The sequence below is a fragment of the Eurosta solidaginis genome, chromosome X, assembly GCF_040869045.1.
Source record: "Eurosta solidaginis isolate ZX-2024a chromosome X, ASM4086904v1, whole genome shotgun sequence".
In the NCBI taxonomy this organism is placed as follows: domain Eukaryota; kingdom Metazoa; phylum Arthropoda; class Insecta; order Diptera; family Tephritidae; genus Eurosta; species Eurosta solidaginis.
The window spans coordinates 91,353,770-91,373,406 of record NC_090324.1 but is presented as its reverse complement, the minus strand read 5'-3'; the positions used below and the strand labels follow the sequence as shown (position 1 = coordinate 91,373,406).

The 19,637-nt window shown below is 44.9% G+C and overlaps 1 protein-coding gene across 8 annotated transcripts in view; it reads right to left on the bottom strand.

Moving 5' to 3' along the window:
* Nucleotides 1–1,576: 1,576 nt before the first annotated feature.
* Nucleotides 1,577–19,637, bottom strand: part of PlexA (plexin A) — a 739,259-nt gene continuing 721,198 nt past the window's right edge. For all 8 annotated transcript variants that reach the window (XM_067757876.1, XM_067757873.1, XM_067757870.1 and 5 more), the window contains 3 exons: nt 2,628–2,758; nt 2,418–2,563; nt 1,577–2,354 (listed from right to left, as the gene is read on the bottom strand). In XM_067757876.1, coding sequence (XP_067613977.1) covers nt 2,187–2,354; nt 2,418–2,563; nt 2,628–2,758 — 445 coding nt within the window. In that variant the 3' untranslated portion in view covers nt 1,577–2,186. The remainder of the gene's footprint in view (nt 2,355–2,417; nt 2,564–2,627; nt 2,759–19,637) is intronic.

Sequence of the window (19,637 nt, the reverse complement as noted above, 5' to 3'; positions counted from 1 at the left end):
ATTAAATGGATATATTTGCTTGAATGCTTATAACTTGTGTACTAGTCCATCGATTTTGTTGAGTGAAAGCTTATTTTTTTTGTAATAAAACAGAGCTTAGAGGGAAAAAAATCTGGAAAAAAATAAAGTTTTCCAGATCCTTCCTCGCAAAGTAAGTTTTTTTTTTATATCTTTACAAAAAAAAATTTAGAAAATTCGTAATGAGTGTTCGTTACCTTTGAATCTGCAGAGCCTAGCAAAAACTCTTGTATGCACAGTTTATAGCAAATTTTATTAACTTTTAAGCTTTAAACCGTTTTGGAATTAGTCAGTTCGTTCCTGAGATATATATAAATAAGTGGACCCAATTTTTTTTTTTTTTTTTGTTATTAATGCTGGTACATCACCTTTTGCTACTTTGTTAGTTTCACCAATTTTTAGTGCTTATCGTAGCACACAGACTTAAGAATGTTTATTTATTTACGAGCTCCGAAAACACTTCCGTTCGCACGCAATAACAACGTCATATGACAAGATAAGCTGAAGCGGCTCTAGGAGCGTTCGAGCGAAAAGTTCCTCGAAAGATCTATATATTAATGATTAGCTGTACGAGCTTTACGCAGACATCAACATAGTAGAATTAAAATGCAGCGGCTAGGCTGGCTAGGCCATGCTATGCGACTGAATGATGATCTGACTAAGAAAAAATTTCCCCAGGTGGAAAACGATTTAAATTACCTACGTATAACCGATTGGCGCCATTCAACCCAGAGAAGAAGCGACTTGCTTTACGAATAACCGCTTAAGTGGCTAAGCGCCAATTAAGTAAGTAAGTAATAAGAAAGCACATATTCTTAGTTTACAGTTGCATTTACCGTATACATACAAATTAAATAGACCCGGCAACATATTGCTTTTTTGATGATTTTAAGGAGAGGGCGCCGAAGCAGCCTATCCGGGCAACCCGTACCCGTCTCCCTGTTCTGTCGTCAATATAAATCCGTATATGAATAGGAACGTTATAAAAAAAATCAATAAATGTAAGGCGTGATAGCCTCCGAAGCGATTTTGGGCTGAGCTTCTCTTCCAATTTGCGTCGTGCTACTTTTTTTTAATTTTTCCTACAAATTGGCGGGACGGGACCTTCTTGTTTTATGCCGACTCCGAACGGCATCTGCAAGGCAGATGAGTTTCCACTGAGAGCTTTTCATGGCAGAAATACACTCGGAGTGCTTGCCAAACACAGCCGAGGACTGACCCCGTTAGAAAAATTTTCTTCTAATTGAAAAAAATTGTTTCTAAAATGTTTGATGTTGCTTTGCCCGGGACGTGAGCCCAGAATCTTCAGCGTGGTAGACGGAGCACGCTACAATCTCACCAATCGTAAATTTCCATGAGATGTAATTTTCTTATTTTTGGAGACTCTTATCTCGTCAATCTGGATTATAAAAGACACGATTCATATGTAACTCGTATCTTTTTAACCACATTTCTATTTTATCAATTGTTTTAGAAAACAATTTATATGAAACAGAAGTGTCTTTACAAAATATGCCCAAATGAAAATCTATCTTTTGTGCAAATAATTAGAAATATCTTTCATTTTGGTTGGAAAATATTGTATTTAAATAGATCTTTCTACAAAAAATATGAGTTTTACTAAACAAAATAGTTATTCGTTATAGAAATAAAAAATAGTTACTGTTTATGCGTTTGACACTTTTATACCATTTATGCTTACAACCTAATATATATTTTTTTTGTAACCTCGCAGCATTTGTGAAGATATTTCCAATCGATGACTTGTCAACACATAAACAAATAAACTTTGCTTAAAGAATGCTTTGACACTGAAAAAACGTTATAATGAACACAGCGAACTATCATGCCAAAGGGAATATATTCAAGAACAACCTGTCGAGACTCCCTCGTTGTGTCATATACACGAAAGTATTTTGAAATCATCAGTTTGTGCTAAATTGGCTGCCTATAGTGGGTATATTCTTTTCAGCAAGGTGACCATTGCCTTGTAAAAACTTTCCATTTACTGTCGTAATAAGTTCAACACTTAATTAAAAATTTGGCTTGTTCAATCAATCATCTACATATGTATATATGTATGTATGGTTGCGATGAAATAGCTCCCACGTATTGTTAGCAAAATTATATTGCAATATGAATCCAATTTTTATACATATAAGACCATTTTACTCTACTGACATCATATTGTGAACTTGCTCTAATTTAAATGCTAGCCGCTGTTTCTGTGAGAATTCATCTTCCTCTAATGTCACCGTGAGTTGTTCATTGTATTTTACAGCATATGTATAAAGTTCATGGAGAGCGCAATTCGTATTAAATTCTGTGGTGTGTAACTAAAACAGATTAAAAAGAGTAGAAAATTAATATGTACTTAAACATTTTTAGAAGGAACTAACTCTTGATTCCTCTGCCAACATAGCATTCATGTCTTGATCGGAAATAGATGGCATTTCTCTTATATCACGATAGTATCTTTCGACCCATTTACGGTATTCCGGGATATCCTTAGCGTAAAGAAGTTTTGAGCTTGGCGAGTCCTTCCCTGTATAAAAAAAAAATATTTTGAAGAACAATAATGTTTGTATTATCTTAATTGATGATCCAACCTAGACGATGGTCTGAAGTAGAGCAAGAATCCATAAATGTCTGGGCAACAACCGATAAGCAGGAATCAACAATGTTTGATTTGTGTATGTCAAAAACAAAGTTTGGATTCTTGATTAAATTAACCCAAAACCTGAAATTAGAATAATGTTGTGTTATCTTTGTGTACTTTACCATTAAGTTATGTTATGTTAAAAATCTTATATACCGTACTTATAGTCGTCATAAATATTAATAAATTGCTATATTGTTAAAATTTTTATTAAATTGCTATAGTTAGAATTAAAATTAGTCATATTCAAGCGAACTTTCAAAAGTAATGATGAATTAACAAGGAGGCGCCAATAGATATTATGTACAGTCTAATAAGGGTCGAAGTTCTTCTAAGAGGTGGGTTTTGTCGAAGGCTGAGGTAGCACTCAGTCAATCCAGGGTCAAGTAGAGGTCCCACAAACCCCCACTTAATAAGAACACAGTTGTTATGTGTTAATGACGAATACACACACACACACACGGCTTGATGGGTAGTGAGGGCAGCAGCTTTCCGTACACAGATGGAGGCGGCGGCTAACAGGCGTAGTAATAGCGGAGGGGTCGGTACGGTGGTTTAGCGGCTGTGCAGTAGCGGGCGGGTTGGTACGGTTGCCCGGGAGCAGCGGTGGGATCAGCGCGGCGGCCGGACGGCGGACAGTATTGGCGGACGGATTGGTACAGTGGTATGAGCGCAGCGGCGGGACGGCGGACAGTATTAGCGGACGGGTTGGCACAGCGGTATTTGCGCAGTGGCGGGATTAGCACGGGGGCTGGACGGCGGACGGTATTAGCGGAAGGATGGATGTAGCGGTATAGACGCAGTGACGGCACCAGCGAACTGGATGGACGTTGATAAGGTGACGGCGGCTAGCGGTCGTCGTAGCAGCGGTACGACGGCGGTTGGATAGCGGGCAGCTGACGGTCGTCGTAGCAGCGGCGCAACGGCGGTAGGATGGCGGGCGGCTGACGGTAGCAGCGCAACGGTGGTAGGATAGCGGGCGGCTGACGGTAGTAGCGCAACGGCGGTCGGATAGCGACAACAACAAAGCGACAACGGAGTGCGTTCCAGTGGTGCGATCAGGGCGAGGTGTGATTACCTTCTCGGGGACGGTTTCCAATGGCGGCTCTTGCGGGTGGCTTCCGATACGGGTACTGTCTCAGTTGTGGCGGTAGAGGGACCTGCGAGGAATGAAATAAGAGTTATGGTTAATGCCGGTCCGCCAGCTGGACAACACCGCCTCCATGCCCGCACGAATGCAGGGCTAGACGCGGAGTTGTACCAGCAGGAATTCCGTCGGCCGATCCAGGGGCTGAGGGGGAGTGCACCTCACGGCACAGCGGTAGCCCTTTTAGCTGCTGGACCGGTTGACGGTCGGGCCGGGGCGTAGGGGGGCGGCCTGTTCGCGGTTGCGCGTTACTGTGGTAGTGCCGTTGCTGGCGAAGTCTCAAGCGGTGTTTGGGGGTATAACCGACACATTCACCACTTGAGGCCACGCCTTACTCCTGTGAAGCGACCTGTCCGTATGGTAGAACCGACAACTTCAAGGGACGCTCCACAAGTAGCTCTGGTCACGACCACAGTTCCGTGCTAACTGCCTGAGCCAGGACTGAGGGGAAGGGATATATTGGTTAATGCCGGTCCGCCAGCTGGACACCACCGCCTCCATGCCCGCACGAATGCAGGGCTGGACGTGGAGTTGTACCAGCAGGAATTCCGGCGGCCGATTCAGGGGCTGAGGGGGAGTGCACCTCACGGCACAGCGGTAGCCCCTTTAGCTGCTGGACCGGTCGACGGCCGGGCCGGGGCGGAGGGGGGGGGGCGGCCTGTTCGCGGTTGCGCGTTACTGTGGTAGTGCCGTTGCTGGCGAAGTCTCAGGCGGTGTTTGGGGGTGTAACCGACACATTCACAACCTGAGGCCACGCCTTACTCCTGTGAAGCGACCTGTCCGCATGATAGAACCGACAACTTCAAGGGACGCTCCACAAGTAGCTCTGGTCACGACCACAGTTTCGTGCTAACTGCCTGAGCCAGGACTGGGGGGGGGGGGGGGGGGGGGGGGGGGGGGAAGGGATATGAGGAGTGACTGGTTGCTTAAGAAAGCAACCACTTCCTCTGACTAACCTGCGAGGAATGAAATGACAACAGCCAATTCGTCCTCTTTCATACTATTTTGAGTTGGCGTGCCGTGTGCAATTCTTGTTATTGCCAAATGCTATCCGCATGCATTGGTATGTAACTGCTGATGTTGTCGTGCCGTGTGCAAATTATGTATACTCTCAGGCGTAGGTGAAAAAGGGTTAGAGTGGGGGTCTCAGGCGTAGGAGAAAAAGGGTTACAGTGGGGGTCATACTATTGTAACGCTACGTTACAGTCCCCCTCCCACTTCGGTTGACGGAAAGCTGCTGTGAGGAAGAGGAGTACCACGCCAGGCCTGGCCTAGCGGTTGTGTGTGTGCCGTTATGCCGGTGTGTATGCGTGCATCGTTTTATTAACATTTTTTCCATAAAATATACAGACTCATTCCACTTATACCTAACAAAGTTAATTCAAAAAAAAAATGTTTACATTTCATTGATCTTAAACTAAAAGAATATTTAATTTTGAAATAATGCAAAATTCATGAATATTATAAATAAGTTGCCATCTATCTTTTTCTTCCTTCATCTTTGACACATTGGCGTTCTTCTCATCTACCTCGGGTTGTGATTGCATTATTGCCATTCGCTATTCGGTAATATATGGGCCGGAAAAAAATGTGATACCTTTTGAATTTTGACTCGGTTGACTGGCCACTGGTACTGCTCCCTCCGTGTGCACCCGCTCTAACGTCGCTTTATATCGCCGTAGTTTATGTCTGCTGAAGATGTTTTTGTACCCTCTTTGCTGACCATATTTACTGTAAATTCGATTTGTGGAGTCTCCTGATCCCATGTGCGGTGGTCGCTCAGGAACGGTGCTAACGCTTTTCCGCCGAACTGCTTCCCATTGTCGGTGGGGAAGGTTTTCGGATAACCAAGTCGGTATAAGACCTTTTCTTGTAGGGCTTTGAGCAAGCTTGCCGCTGTTGCTTGGCGCGCCGGAATTACCTTCATTTGTAGATCAAGGCGAGGAGGTAAGTGCTTCTTTGTTTGGAACGTGGTAGTGGTGGCACGAAGTCGGCGGTTACTATTTCCCATGGCTGCGGATATTGTATGGTTGCCAATAATCTCACCGGGTTCTTCTCTGTCGCCTTTTATTGTGTAAAATTTGTCTGGTTCGGTGTTTTGTAACGGGCGGCGAGAAAGCGAATTGCATATCGCGTTCGGCGCTCTTTTTCGGTAATCTTCATTGACGTCGTATGTTTGTATAGCCGGGTAACGGGGGTAGAAGCGTTGCTTCAGCGGTCGGTTATGTTTACGGATGGTCGAATGTTCGGCTGCGGTTATTGGGCTACCGGTTTTACTCAATCGCTTCTGGTGGTGCTCCGGTTTTTGACCATTGTTCACGTGTTCCCAGCTGGTCATTGAACATAGTGTGTCTAACTCGGCTGATCTCCTGGTCAAAGTGACTTCTAACGGCTGGCCATCTAGCGTGAGGGTGATTCCCCTTTCCCGTAAAAAGTCCATTCCTAAGATCATCCGTTCTGCCAAGTTCGAGATGACGGACATCATTGTGTTAGTCGTTCGTCCTTTGTACGTAATCCTTGCTGGGTACGAATTCAAGCTATAGACACACGTCTGGTCTGCCAATTGGACGCTCCGCCTATGAAGATGTGGTTTGATTTTATTTCTCTCCAGGTGATTTCGTATTGACTCGTCGACGTATGAGAGGGTGGCACCGGTGTCTACTAGCGCGCGCACGCTCATGCCCTCGATGGTTATCGGTATGTAGAGATGGTCATCTACTTGCATTTCGGCAGCGGGATTGCAGGCTGGTGGTTCCATATACTTCTGTGGCCGCACAAATAATGCTTGGCGGCTTCCTCTCACATAACTTGACGGCATCCTGGATGTGTTTTTGTCGGTGGATTGGTTGGTCGAACGGCATAGGCAGTCCCTGGAGAGGATGTTGTCTTGTCCACACCTGGAGCAGAACATTCTCCTGCGGCCCCTGCATTGGGAGCGGCGGTGTCCGCGTTCCTTGCAGCGCCAGCAACACTCCTTGCTATCATACTCCGTTTGAAGATGATACAGGCTGTGGATCGCCGCTTTACCCTGTTTCGCTTCCTCGATTTTTAGCAGCTCATATTCTTCCGTTATTTCCAGGAGCTCACCGATCGTTTTAAACTCGCTGCGCTTGACGAAGAGGCGGTATTCAACGCGTAGGCCATCGTATATTCGTTCGATGTGGTTTTCCTTACACATTGTCGGGTGCTGGCGGATCAGCGTTTCTAATGCGAGGATGTAGTCTTTGGCTTTTTCACGGCCGTGTTGCTTGCGTTGTCGGATGGCCTCTTCCAAATGTCGAAGATGACGCTTGGGCAGGAAAAAATTTTGCACCTACGTTCGAAAATCGCGCCATTGGTTGATTTGTTGTTTACGGATGTGGTACCATTGGAGTGCTTTGCCACGTAGAAGTTCCGGCAGCGTTGGGAGGAGCCGGTCGACGGGGATGCGGTAACATTCGGCAAGCTCCTCTATCCTCTCCAGAAATTCGTCAGCGACTCTTCTCCCGAAAAATGCAAATCCCAGCGGCGAACGGTATTCATTAGCTCACCGTCGCTCATTTTGTCTCGCTTCGGTGGTGCGCGTTCTCTCTCATGCGCATGCGGTTGGGGACTATGCATCTGGATCGAAGGGCTCGGCTTTGTTGTTGGCTGGGGTAGCGTAGCGGATTTCCCCTCTTCTTCATTCACTTCTCTCTCTAGCTCCTTTAGCAGGTCTTCGCTTGACTCTCTTGTGCGTTTGGCTCGCACGTATACGCTCAGTGCGCGACGCAGTTCGGCTACGGTTTGGCCTTCTACCTTGATATGGTGTTTCCTGCACTCCTCGATTAGCCTCTCCCTCTTGAGTAGGTAGATCCAGTTGAGCGAATCGGTGGTCAGCGTTGTACCTTCGGGGCCGGTGTGTTTGTTGTTTCTAATGGTGTGTTCGTCGAACCCGCCCCGGCAGTTTTGGTGGTTGTTGTGTTTGGTTTTCCACTGTCATCTGCGGAGGAGGGTCCCTGCTCGGGCGCCATTTATGAGGTGGGTTTTGTCGAAGGCTGAGGTAGCACTCAGTCAATCCTGGGTCAAGTAGAGGTCCCACAAACCCCCACTTAAGAAGAACACAGTTGTTATGTGTTAATGACGAATACACACACACACACACGGCTTGATGGGTAGTGAGGGCAGCAGCTTTCCGTACAAAGATGGAGGCGGCGGCTAACAGGCGTAGTAATAGCGGAGGGGTCGGTACGGTGGTTTAGCGGCGGTGCAGTAGCGGGCGGGTTGGTACGGTTGCCGGGAGCAGCGGTGGGATCAGCGCGGCGGGCGGACGGCGGACAGTATTGGCGGACGGATTGGTACAGTGGTATGAGCGCAGCGGCGGGACGGCGGACAGTATTAGCGGACGGGTTGACACTGCGGTATTTGCGCAGTGGCGGGATTAGCACGGGGGCTGGACGGCGGACAGTATTAGCGGACGGATGGATGTAGCGGTATAGACGCAGTGACGGCACCAGCGAACTGGATGGACGTTGATAAGGTGACGGCGGCTAGCGGTCGTCGCAGCAGCGGCGCAACGGCGGTAGGATAGCGGGTGGCTGACGGTAGCAGCGCAACGGCGGTCGGATAGCGACAATAACAAAGCGACAACGGAGTGCGTTCCAGTGGTGCGATCAGGGCGAGGTGTGATTACCTTCTCGGGGGCGGTTTCCAATGGCGGCTCTTGCGGGTGGCTTCCGATACGGGTACTGTCTCAGTTGTGGCGATAGAGGGACCTGCGAGGGGGGGGGGCGGCCTGTTCGCGGTTGCGCGTTACTGTGGTAGTGCCGTTGCTGGCGAAGTCTCAGGCGGTGTTTGGGGGTGTAACCGACACATTCACCACCTGAGGCCACGCCTTACTCCTGTGAAGCGACCTGTCCGCATGGTAGAACCGACAACTTCAAGGGACGCTCCACAAGTAGCTCTGGTCACGACCACAGTGCCGTGCTAAATGCCTGAGCCAGGACTAGGGGGGAAGGAATATGAGGAGTGACTTGTTGCTTAAGAAAGCAACCACTTCCTCTGACTAACCTGCGAGGAATGAAATGACAACAGCCAAATCGTGAAAAAGGGTTAGAGTGGGGGTCTCAGGCGTAGGAGAAAAAGGGTTACAGTGGGGGTCATACTATTGTAACGCTACGTTACACTTCTTTTCCTTGTCCACTTTCGTTATTCCTAAAAATGGAAAATGGTGAGGACCTGGGAACCGAGCTAACGAAAGAGACTCATATCGTCAGATATCTCTCCAATCCCCAGTAACCAAGACACTTAAAGTCGTCCTGTTCCCTTTTTTCACATCTAACCTGCGCCACCGCGCTAAACGCCATAAACACATAGATACATTTCGGATGAAACCAAGAACAAAACCACATAACAGTACTCGTAGCGATACACCTCTCAAAGCTTTGAAAGGGTATACCCTCATTCCAGACCCAAAAGCTGGACCGTAAATTATATGTATGGTCGCACGCATCGGTACTACGAGAATAAGAAGGCCGAATTTCTTCTCCGAATTTCGAGCATGTTACTTTAAGTTTTCCTTGCAAATTAGGACTTGTAGTTTATATGTCTTCTTAAAGCGGCATCAGCTAAGCAGATGCATTATGTCTCTCCCCTGCCAATAGGCGAACCATAAATATTCGGCGTTGAAGGCATGTACACGACCCCGGCCACAATCGACAGCCTTATTTCAAGTTACGGGTAATATTGCAAACAACAAATTTTTTTCCGATAGTTGTAACCACTCCCAAAACGTTCAAAAATATAGTATCAAGTTGATATCCAACATAATTTTTCACTTAATCTCACACCTTTAAAAAGGGTATAGCAGGATTTATATGATATCTGTACTCCCGATAAAGGGTTCTATTGGAGCCTATGTTTCAGAAACTACTCTATGTACAAACCAGGTCGATTGCGACTGTTACGGGCAAGGAAGGAGAATTATTTGATGTTTAATAGCAGCTATAACTTTATTTATAAATTCAACACATTAACTTGTATTTAATAAAGTATATAAAAAATAGCGGGGGCGCTTTAAAAATTTATAGTTTCTTCCTTCTCTCCTTTGTTCCGAATCGAAATGTTAAGTTGCCAGATGTGTATGTACGTATGCACAAGCAAGTGAAAAAAATGTATGAACGAACAGAATTGTAGCAACAGAAGAAATATTATTATGCGCGCGGGGCTTGCCATCGTGATCGAACGATAAGGCCTGATTTTGACGGCAACACTCCCCCCCTTCGTAAATTACCTACGGATTATTTACCACCATATTCAGTGCCGACATCCAGTTTAGCCACCTTCGTCGCTGGTCTCTCTATCAACCCTAGGCTCGTCGTTATGCTTACTCTTCTTACTTGACCATCTTTCGCCACCACTGTCTTCACTATTCTACCTTTGGACCACATATTTCTCGGCAGGTTTTCATCTACCACGATTACGATGTCGTCCACCGCCAACGGCGTGCATTTCTTAAACCATTTAACACGTCTCGTAAGTACAAGTGTATATTCCTTCACCCATCGTTGCCAAAAACGATCTCCGAATAGTTGCACTTGATGCCACCGCTGCCTTATGTTCATGTCATCAGTACAAGCAGGCTTGTACCCGTCGGCTGCCCCAATAAGCAAATGATTTGGGGTCAGGGCAATGTCATCAATCGCATCGAGGCTTACAAAGGTGAGCGGCCGAGAATTAATAATGAATTCAGCTTCCATCAAAGCGCAACGAAGACTTCCGTCGTTGAATGAGTAAGCTGAACAGATGCTTCGTAACGTGGTTTTCGCTGATCGAAAGAGGCGTTCCCATGCACCTCCCTTATGTGGGGCACTTGGCGGGTTAAAGTGCCACTTGATGCGATCGTATTTAATAGTAATTTCGTCGAAATTGGTTTTGATATTTTGGTCACGAACAAGCTTTTCTGGTGCTCTAAAGTTCGTGCCATTGTCGGAATATATTTCCAACGGAGTGCCGCGCCTTGCAATAAAATTACGTATACTCATGATGCATGAGCTAGTATCCAAACTTTAAGCTATCTCAAAATGTAATGCACGAAGTGTCAAGCACGTAAAAAGTACGACCCACCTTTTCACCTTGTGTCTGCCAACGTTCACGAGAATTGACCCGAAATAATCTACGCCGGTATAAGTGAATGGCTTGGCGAAGCTGGCCAGTCTCGCAGTGGGTATAGGCGCCATTTGTAGTGGTATAGGTACTGCTGAGTAAAGCTTGCATTTTTGACATAATGGGCGTACCCCTTTGTACAACATGCGCAAACGGGGTATATAGTATGAAGATTTGATTTTATTAATAACCGTTTCGTGAGAAATATGGTGACAGTTTTCGTGATATGCTCGTACAATGAGGAATGTGTTATGACTCTCTCGCGGCATTACTATAGCATCCATACGGCAATCGATAGAATTGGCTCTTCCTTGTATGCGCATTACTCCATTATTGTTCAGGTAAGCGTTTAGCCCAGACAATCGACCTCGTTTGCTGAGTGGTTGCTAAGCACATAATGCACTGATCTCAGGAGAGAATGATTCAAGCTGCGATTGCTTAATGAGAAGATTCTCTGCGCTGTGAATCATCTCTGGCGTAATTGTGTTCGGCTTGATGAAGCCGTGTACACCAGCTCTTAGCTTGGCAATGTGTAAGATAAATGTGGCGACGGCCCTATAAAGCATGCGCCAGTCGGAAAAATATTTAACGTTTGTCGGTATAGATGGAACTTTGCTAACTACATATACATGTTTCCGCAACTCGCTCATATCGACATCATCAATAATAGTGCACTCGAATTCGGGCCATTCAAAGCTCGCCTTCCGTAGAAAATCGGGACCGTGCAACCACTGTGTAATTGGCACTGGACTTCTGACCTTGGTTGCTGCGTCTGACACATTAAATTTCGTTGGGACCCATCGCCACTGCCTAACGTCTGAGTTTTAAAGTATCTCGAAAATATGATGCATAACGAATTGTTGAAATTTGCGTGTGTCCATCCTCAACCACTGTAAAATCGTCCTCGAATCTGACCAATATGTGACGTTTTGTATGTTGAGTTTGCGCACATTGATACTACGTTGAGACAAGCGCAAGTCCATTAACGCAGCTTGCAATTCCATACGAGGAATGGAAAGAGGTTTTTGGAGGGGCGACCTTGCTTTTCCCAGCCACTAACGATAGATCGACAAAATCTTCTTTCGCTACTCTTAAGTAGCAAGCCACTGCGTAAGTGTACTCGTTGCATCAACGAACGTATGCAATTCCACTCGCGTCCCATCATGAAATTGTTGTGAGTAGCACCTCGGGATTTCGACTGCTTGTATTAGAGGCAGCGTACGCTTCCAATGTCGCCAACCTTCGGCAAGCTCCTCAGAGAGCTCTTCGTCCCAGCCAATACTAACTCGCCACACGTGCTGTAAAATTATTTTCAGGCCAACTGTGTAACAATCGACCAGCCTCAACGGGTCGAAGATGGACATGAGGACCTGCAAAACCTCACGTTTTGTTGGAATGACCTGCTCCGCTAAGACATCTCTACGTGCGAACCTGAAAATATACTTAAAAATGTCGTTATACGGGTCCCAATACATACCTAGAAACTTTTCGGCCTCTCCGAATTGTACTGGGACTTGTTCTGCTGGGTCAATATTTGAAAGCTGTCGAAGGACTTTAGACGAATTCGAAGCCCAGTGTCTAAGGTCAAATCCACCAGCGCGATGAACAGTGCGAACTTCGTCTGTCACCGCAAATGCGGCTTCTTCGTTTTCGGCGCTGTCTATGTAATCATCAACATAGTGTGCGTTTCGGATTGCCTCGTATGCTCTGGGATACCTCTGACGTTTCTCTTCGGCATTTTTATTTCGGACGTAGTGAGCAATGCATGTGCCGCAGTTTATGCCGAAGGTCATAGCTCTCATGACATATGCGCTTGTTTGACCGCTGATTTGGTCGAACCACAAAAAGCGTTGTGCGTGCATGTCCTCTTCGCGAATATTTATCCTATGAAACATTTCAGCGATGTCGGCGGATATTGCTACCTTCCCCACTCTGAACCTCAGTAGAATTTCAATAAGAGCTTGTAGCAGATCTGGTAATGCGAGTAAATGATCATTCAATGACGTACCATGCGACTTCGCTGCCGCATCCCACACTAGTCTAATTTTATTAGGCTTGTTCGGATTTATTGCTATGAAAATCGGTAGATACGAGACATGCTTATTCTTGATAGCCATGTCGGCCTCCGAGAGTTGAAATGCGTAATTCTTGTGTATTAAATTGTGGATGGGGTTATCGATTTTTTCGAATAGTGACGGCTTAATTTTAGCCTTTAAACAGTTGATACGCTGAAGTGCGTTGTTGGAGCTCTCGGGCAGGCTGCAGTCCTCGGTGCGCCATAAAAGGCCGACTTCCAAATGCCCATTTACTTTAGCGCACGTTTGGTCCAGCATTTCAATAGCTCGTTTGTCGTCGTTTGACATTATATTTTGTTGTTTCACGGCATCCAAGCTGAAGCTTTCTTTAACGGCGTCGCGTAATTCTGGTCATTTGCATTCACAATGATGCATGGTTACATATGTTGCTGCGGTCAAAGCGCCTTGGATACTCCACCATAACCAATACTTAGATGCGATTGGCTCGTGACGACGACCTTTCGCGTATTTTTCGAGGTACAGCGATTTTCCAATTGTCGGCTCCTATAAGCAACATTGGTTGAACATCATCGTAAGATGGTAAAAGTATGTCCCTTAAATAAGGATATACGCAACGCAGCTCGACCGCGTTCATCGACTGTTTCAGTAGAGCTAGATTCTTTATTGTATGAACGTGATTTAACCAAAGCAGTCTGTTGCTGTCTGTTGTGGATATTTTTATGGACGCTCGCACCGATGTGCTTTCGCTGCGCGTAGTTTTACTCGTCCACTGTAGACATGTTGGTGTTGGTACGCCGTTCATGCCGAGCCTTTTGAGTGTTGACTCATCGATGATTGTCACAGACGACCCTTCGTCCAGGAACGCGAAAACTTCTATTGTCTTACCTGCCACATGCAGCTTCACTGGCATTGTACGAAAGAATTGGCTGCTGTTGATATCGGCACGATGTGTGCTTACAATGGCCTGGTCGATTTCTGCCTTAATTGCATTTTCATTGCCGCCATTATGCAGAAGTGGATGATGTTTTTGTGTGCAACCGTTCGTACCACAACCCTTCTTCGAGAAACAGCCTTTGCGATGAGTTTTCAAGCAGCGATAACATTCATTTTCCCTTCTTACCATGGACCACCTTTCATTTACTGGCAAGTCTTTCAATGTGGAGCAAAGCGCAGCGTAGTGATCAGTAGCATTGCACGCGAAGCATTTCGACATATACTGCTCTGACTGACCCTGAGCATGGTTATGCTGTGCGTCGGTTTTTGGTTGTATGTCATTGTTGCTGCTGTATGTATTAACTGAGCTTGTTTTGTAAACGACGGCAGGTGATACTACGGTTGATGCTGCTTCGGCAATACGATAAAGCCATTCGCTGTTGTATGTGTGGTGCACTGTCACGCGGGTACATTGCCCAAGCCAGCTTGTGATGATTAGGTAATTTGTCTACAAGTTCTTTCACCAGCATTGGATTTTTGAGGTGTTCGTTCAGCTTACAAGTTTGCATTGCCGCACATATATTACAGCTAGTGCAAACTGTCTATGAGTGTCTCAAGTCTGTCCTTTGGAGGAGCTATTTTCCTTGCTTTAGCGATGACTCGTTCCAAAATATATTCTGGTCTACCGAAAAACATCTTTAGTGTGCTGAGAACATCGGGTACCATAGTTGGAAGGAGCAGCTTGTCCTTCACCAACTCGCGCGCTTTACCTTTTAGGCAACGCTGCAAACGCAGCATATTTTCTACGGTCGAAAACCCTGCTATGGACGTACTGTGCTCATAGTCGCTGATGAACATCGGCCACACTTCTGGGTCGCTGCTAAAGGTAGGCAACTCTTTCGGTATGGCCTGCCTGTCTGCTACTTGCGAGGGTGACGGGGTATTGGTGGCAACAAATGGTAAAGTTGTAACGGTTGTGCCACTAATATTTATTTGAGCAAGTAATTGATACTTTTGCTCTATGAAACATTCTTCTGCAGCGCGTTTCTCTTCGAGCATAGCTAACATAAGTTGTTGTTGATGACTGCCTTTATTGGATTTACGTGGCGATGGGACACACTCACCAACTGCTAATGCGTTTCCATTGGATTGAGCGGGATGCGTTTGCTGATGGGACGAACCAGAAGAATTTGTGTCTTGCATTGCATTTGTATGCCCTGGCCCCGTATTGTTATTCTAAATACAGGGAGCGCAACTCCAATCACGCTGCTCAACAATTTCATCCACACCAGCGCATTCGGAGTGAAACCATTCTTCACATTCCTCACACTGCACCCAGTTTTACCCTGCAGATTTGTCCTTCTTTTTCCGCATACCTTACAAATTTTTGTTTCTTCCTTCTCTCCTTTGTTCCGAATCGAAATGTCAAGTTCCCGGATGTGTATGTATGTACGTACAAGCAAGTGCAAAAAATGTATGAACGAACAGAATTGTAGCAACAGAAGAAATATTATTGTGCGCGTGGGGGTTGCCAACGTGATCGACCGATAAGGCCTGGTCTTGACCGCAACAGCGACCTTTCGGTGCAAGCCGAATCAGCTGGCTGAATAGTCCCCTGCATAACGTGATGATGACAGATATGGTGATTCTACAGGATACAAATCCGGTAGAGTTACAATCTTCAATCTCGCCGGCGAAAAGTGATCAGCCTAGCCAAACTGTAGAACGCGATCGGCTAAGTGGTGCCGCTCGCAAGCGCCTTAAGGGACTTCTAGCCATGGGAATGAACTACGGCGAAGCCAGGGGGCTTGCCAAAGAACCCTGGGGATCAGTCCGTGGTGAGGGGTCGTCAAAAGAGGCCGCTCAAATAGTTCGACTCCACCAGAGAGAGAGAGATCCCAAAAAGATGTCGCTGCCCAAAGCTGATAATACAAAAATATTGTTTGTTCGTTTGTTTGTTTATTCATTATTTTCTTATAATAACACTGAATCACAAAATTCCAATTTTTTTCTGCACCAGAGACGCCATTATGAAATTCCTGTGTAAAATCACCCCTTGATTCTGAAAATCAAGGTTATATTTAATTCTACGGTTACGATTTTGATATATTTACGAATTACCGTTTAAAAAAAAAAAAAAAAATTGGGTCCACTTAATCATATATATCTCAAGAACGAATTGAGCAATTCCAAAACGGTTTGAAGCTTTTAAAAGGTAAAAAAATCTATATATATAAAAAGAAGTGTACATTTTGATTGTCACTCCATAACTCGAGAACGGCTCGACAGATTGCCATGAAATTTTTAGGAAAGATACAGGAGAGATGATGGTTAGTTGATTTTGAAATGCCAAATCGGTTTGGCCATATATATATAAAAATCAAATTCTGTGTGTGTGTGTTCGCTATGAAAACGTATTTCCCACACATCAATCATCACCAAATTTTGGTAATGGGTTCCTTCGATCAACGGGAAGATTTTAGGCTAAAAATAATTTCGGTATATAAAAGTGGCGTGGCACCTCCCATACAAATGGCATTTTTGGTACTGCATACCTTTGAAAGTATACATGCCAGAACATTGAAATTCAATGAGGAGTTATATGAGGTCAACCCCTAACACCACCAAGAAAATGCGGAATTGGGAAAAAGGGGACGTGGAACCTCCCATTCAAATGGAATCTTTGGCACTGCATACCTTTGAAAGTATACATGCCAGAACATTGAAATTCAATGAGGAGTTATATGAGGTCAATCCCTAACATCACCAAGAAAATGCGGAATTCGGAGAAAGGTGGCGTGGCACCTCCCATACAAATGGAATCTTTAGTAATGCATAACTTTGAAGGTATACATGCCAGAACATTGAAATTCAGTAAGGAGTTATATGACGTCAATCCCTAATACCACCAAGAAAAGGCGGAATTTGGAAAAAGGGGGCGTGGAGCCTCCCATTCAAATGGAATCTTGGTACTGCATAACTTTGAAGGTATACATGCCGGAACATTGAAATTCAGTAAGGAGTTATATGAGGTCAATCCCTAATACCACCAAGAAAATGCGGAATTGGGGAAAAGGGGGCGTGGAACCTCCCATTCAAATGGAATCTTTGGCACTGCATAACTTTGAAGGTATACATGCCAGAACATTGAAATTCAGTAAGGAGTTATATGAGGTCAATCCCTAACACCACCAAGAAAAGGCGGAATTGGGAAAAAGGGGGCGTGGAGCCTCCCATTCAAATGGAATCTTTGGTACTGCATAACTTTGAACGTATACATGCCAGAACATTGAAATTCAGTAAGGAGTTATATGAGGTCAATCCCTAACACCACCAAGAAAATGCGGAATTGGGAAAAAGGGGGCGTGGAACCTCCCATTCAAATGGAATCTTTGGCACTGCATAACTTTGAAGGTATACATGCCAGAACATTGAAATTCAGTAAGGAGTTATTTGAGGTCAATCCTTAACACCACTAAGAAAATGTGGAAGTGGGAAAAAGGGGGTGTGGCACCTCCCATACAAATGGAATATATTATACTGCATATATCTGGATGTCGTAATGGTAGGATAATTAAAATTTGTAAGGAACTATATGACGTTAAGTCCTAAAACCTCCAGTAAAATGTGGAATGGGGAAAAACTATGGCTGCCGTACAAACTTAAGTTATTTTAACACCTAAAGTTTGACTGCATTGTTGAGTTTAGCTGTTATGCCTTTTAGTAATTTGCCGCTGTTAAAAAAATTGTTTAGCTTCAGTCTATCTACATCTTCTATAAAAATCAAATTCTGTGTGTGTGCTCCCCATGAAAACGTGTTTGCTATACTTCGATAATCACCAAATTTTGGCTCGAGGTTCCTTCGATCAAGACGAAAGTTTTTCATATTTCAGAATTAAGAATTTTAAATTTAAATGTTTTTGTTTTTTAGCTATGCGAAAGAACTATCTTAGCTCCCAAAAATGATCATGTTAACAAAACCAATCGCTTTCAAAATCAATTTCCTGGTGAAGTGACGAAATATAAATCGATCGACGCAGTTACAGATGATGATAAAATTGTGAATTATCCAAATGAATTTCTATACTCCTTAGAACCAAAAGGAATGCCTGCGCATATATCAACTTTGAAAATTGGCTCACCAGTCATGCTTCTTTGGAATGTAATCAAAGCAACAATCATCAGCGGTAAAAGCAATACAATAATATAAAATAAGATACAATAAAAAAAAAAGAATGTTGAGCAAAGCGCAGCGTAGTGATCAGTAGCATTGCACGCGAAGCATTTCGACATATACTGCTCTGACTGACCCTGAGCATGGTTATGCTGTGCGTCGGTTTTTGGTTGTATGTCATTGTTGCTGCTGTGTGTATTAACTGAGCTTGTTTTGTAAACGACGGCAGGTGATACTACGGTTGATGCTGCTTCGGCAATACGATAAAGCCATTCGCTAAATTGTTGTATGTGTAGTGCACTGTCACGCGGGTACATTGCCCAAGCCAGCTTGTGATGATTAGGTAATTTGTCTACAAGTTCTTTCACCAGCATTGGATTTATGAGGTGTTCGTTCAGCTTACAAGTTTGCATTGCCGCACATATATTACAGCTAGTGTAAACTGTCTATGAGTGTCTCAAGTTTGTCCTTTGGAGGAGCTATTTTCCTTGCTTTAGCGATGACTCGTTCCAAAATATATTCTGGTCTACCGAAAAACATCTTTAGTGTGCTGAGAACATCGGGTACCATAGTTGGAAGGAGCAGCTTGTCCTTCACCAACTCGCGCGCTTTACCTTTTAGGCAACGCTGCAAACGCAGCATATTTTCTACGTTCGAAAACCCTGCTATGGACGTACTGTGCTCATAGTCGCTGATGAACATCGGCCACTCTTCTGGGTCGCCGCTAAAGGTCGGCAACTCTTTCGGTATGGCCTGCCTGTCTGCTACTTGCGAGGGTGACGGGCTATTGGTGGCAACAAATGGTAAAGTTGTAACGGTTGTGCCACTAATATTTATTTGAGCAAGTAATTGATACTTTTGCTCTATGAAACATTCTTCTGCAGCGCGTTTCTCTTCGAGCATAGCTAACATAAGTTGTTGTTGATGACTGCCTTTATTGGATTTACGTGGCGATGGGACACACTCAATAACTGCTAATGCGTTTCCATTGGATTGAGCGGGATGCGTTTGCTGATGGGACGAACCAGAAGAATTTGTGTCTTGCATTGCATTTGTATGCCCTGGCCCCGTATTGTTATTCTAAATACAGGGAGCGCAACTCCAATCACGCTGCTCAAGAATTTCATCCACACCAGCGCATTCGGAGTGAAACCATTCTTCACATTCCTCACACTGCACCCAGTTTTACCCTGCAGATTTGTCCTTCTTTTTCCGCATACCTTACAAATTTTTGTTTCTTCCTTCTCTCCTTTGTTCCGAATCGAAATGTCAAGTTCCCGGATGTGTATGTATGTACGTACAAGCAAGTGCAAAAAATGTATGAACGAACAGAATTGTAGCAACAGAAGAAATATTATTGTGCGCGTGGGGGTTGCCAACGTGATCGACCGATAAGGCCTGGTCTTGACCGCAACAGCGACCTTTCGGTGCAAGCCGAATCAGCTGGCTGAATAGTCCCCTGCATAACGTGATGATGACAGATATGGTGATTCTACAGGATACAAATCCGGTAGAGTTACAATCTTCAATCTCGCCGGCGAAAAGTGA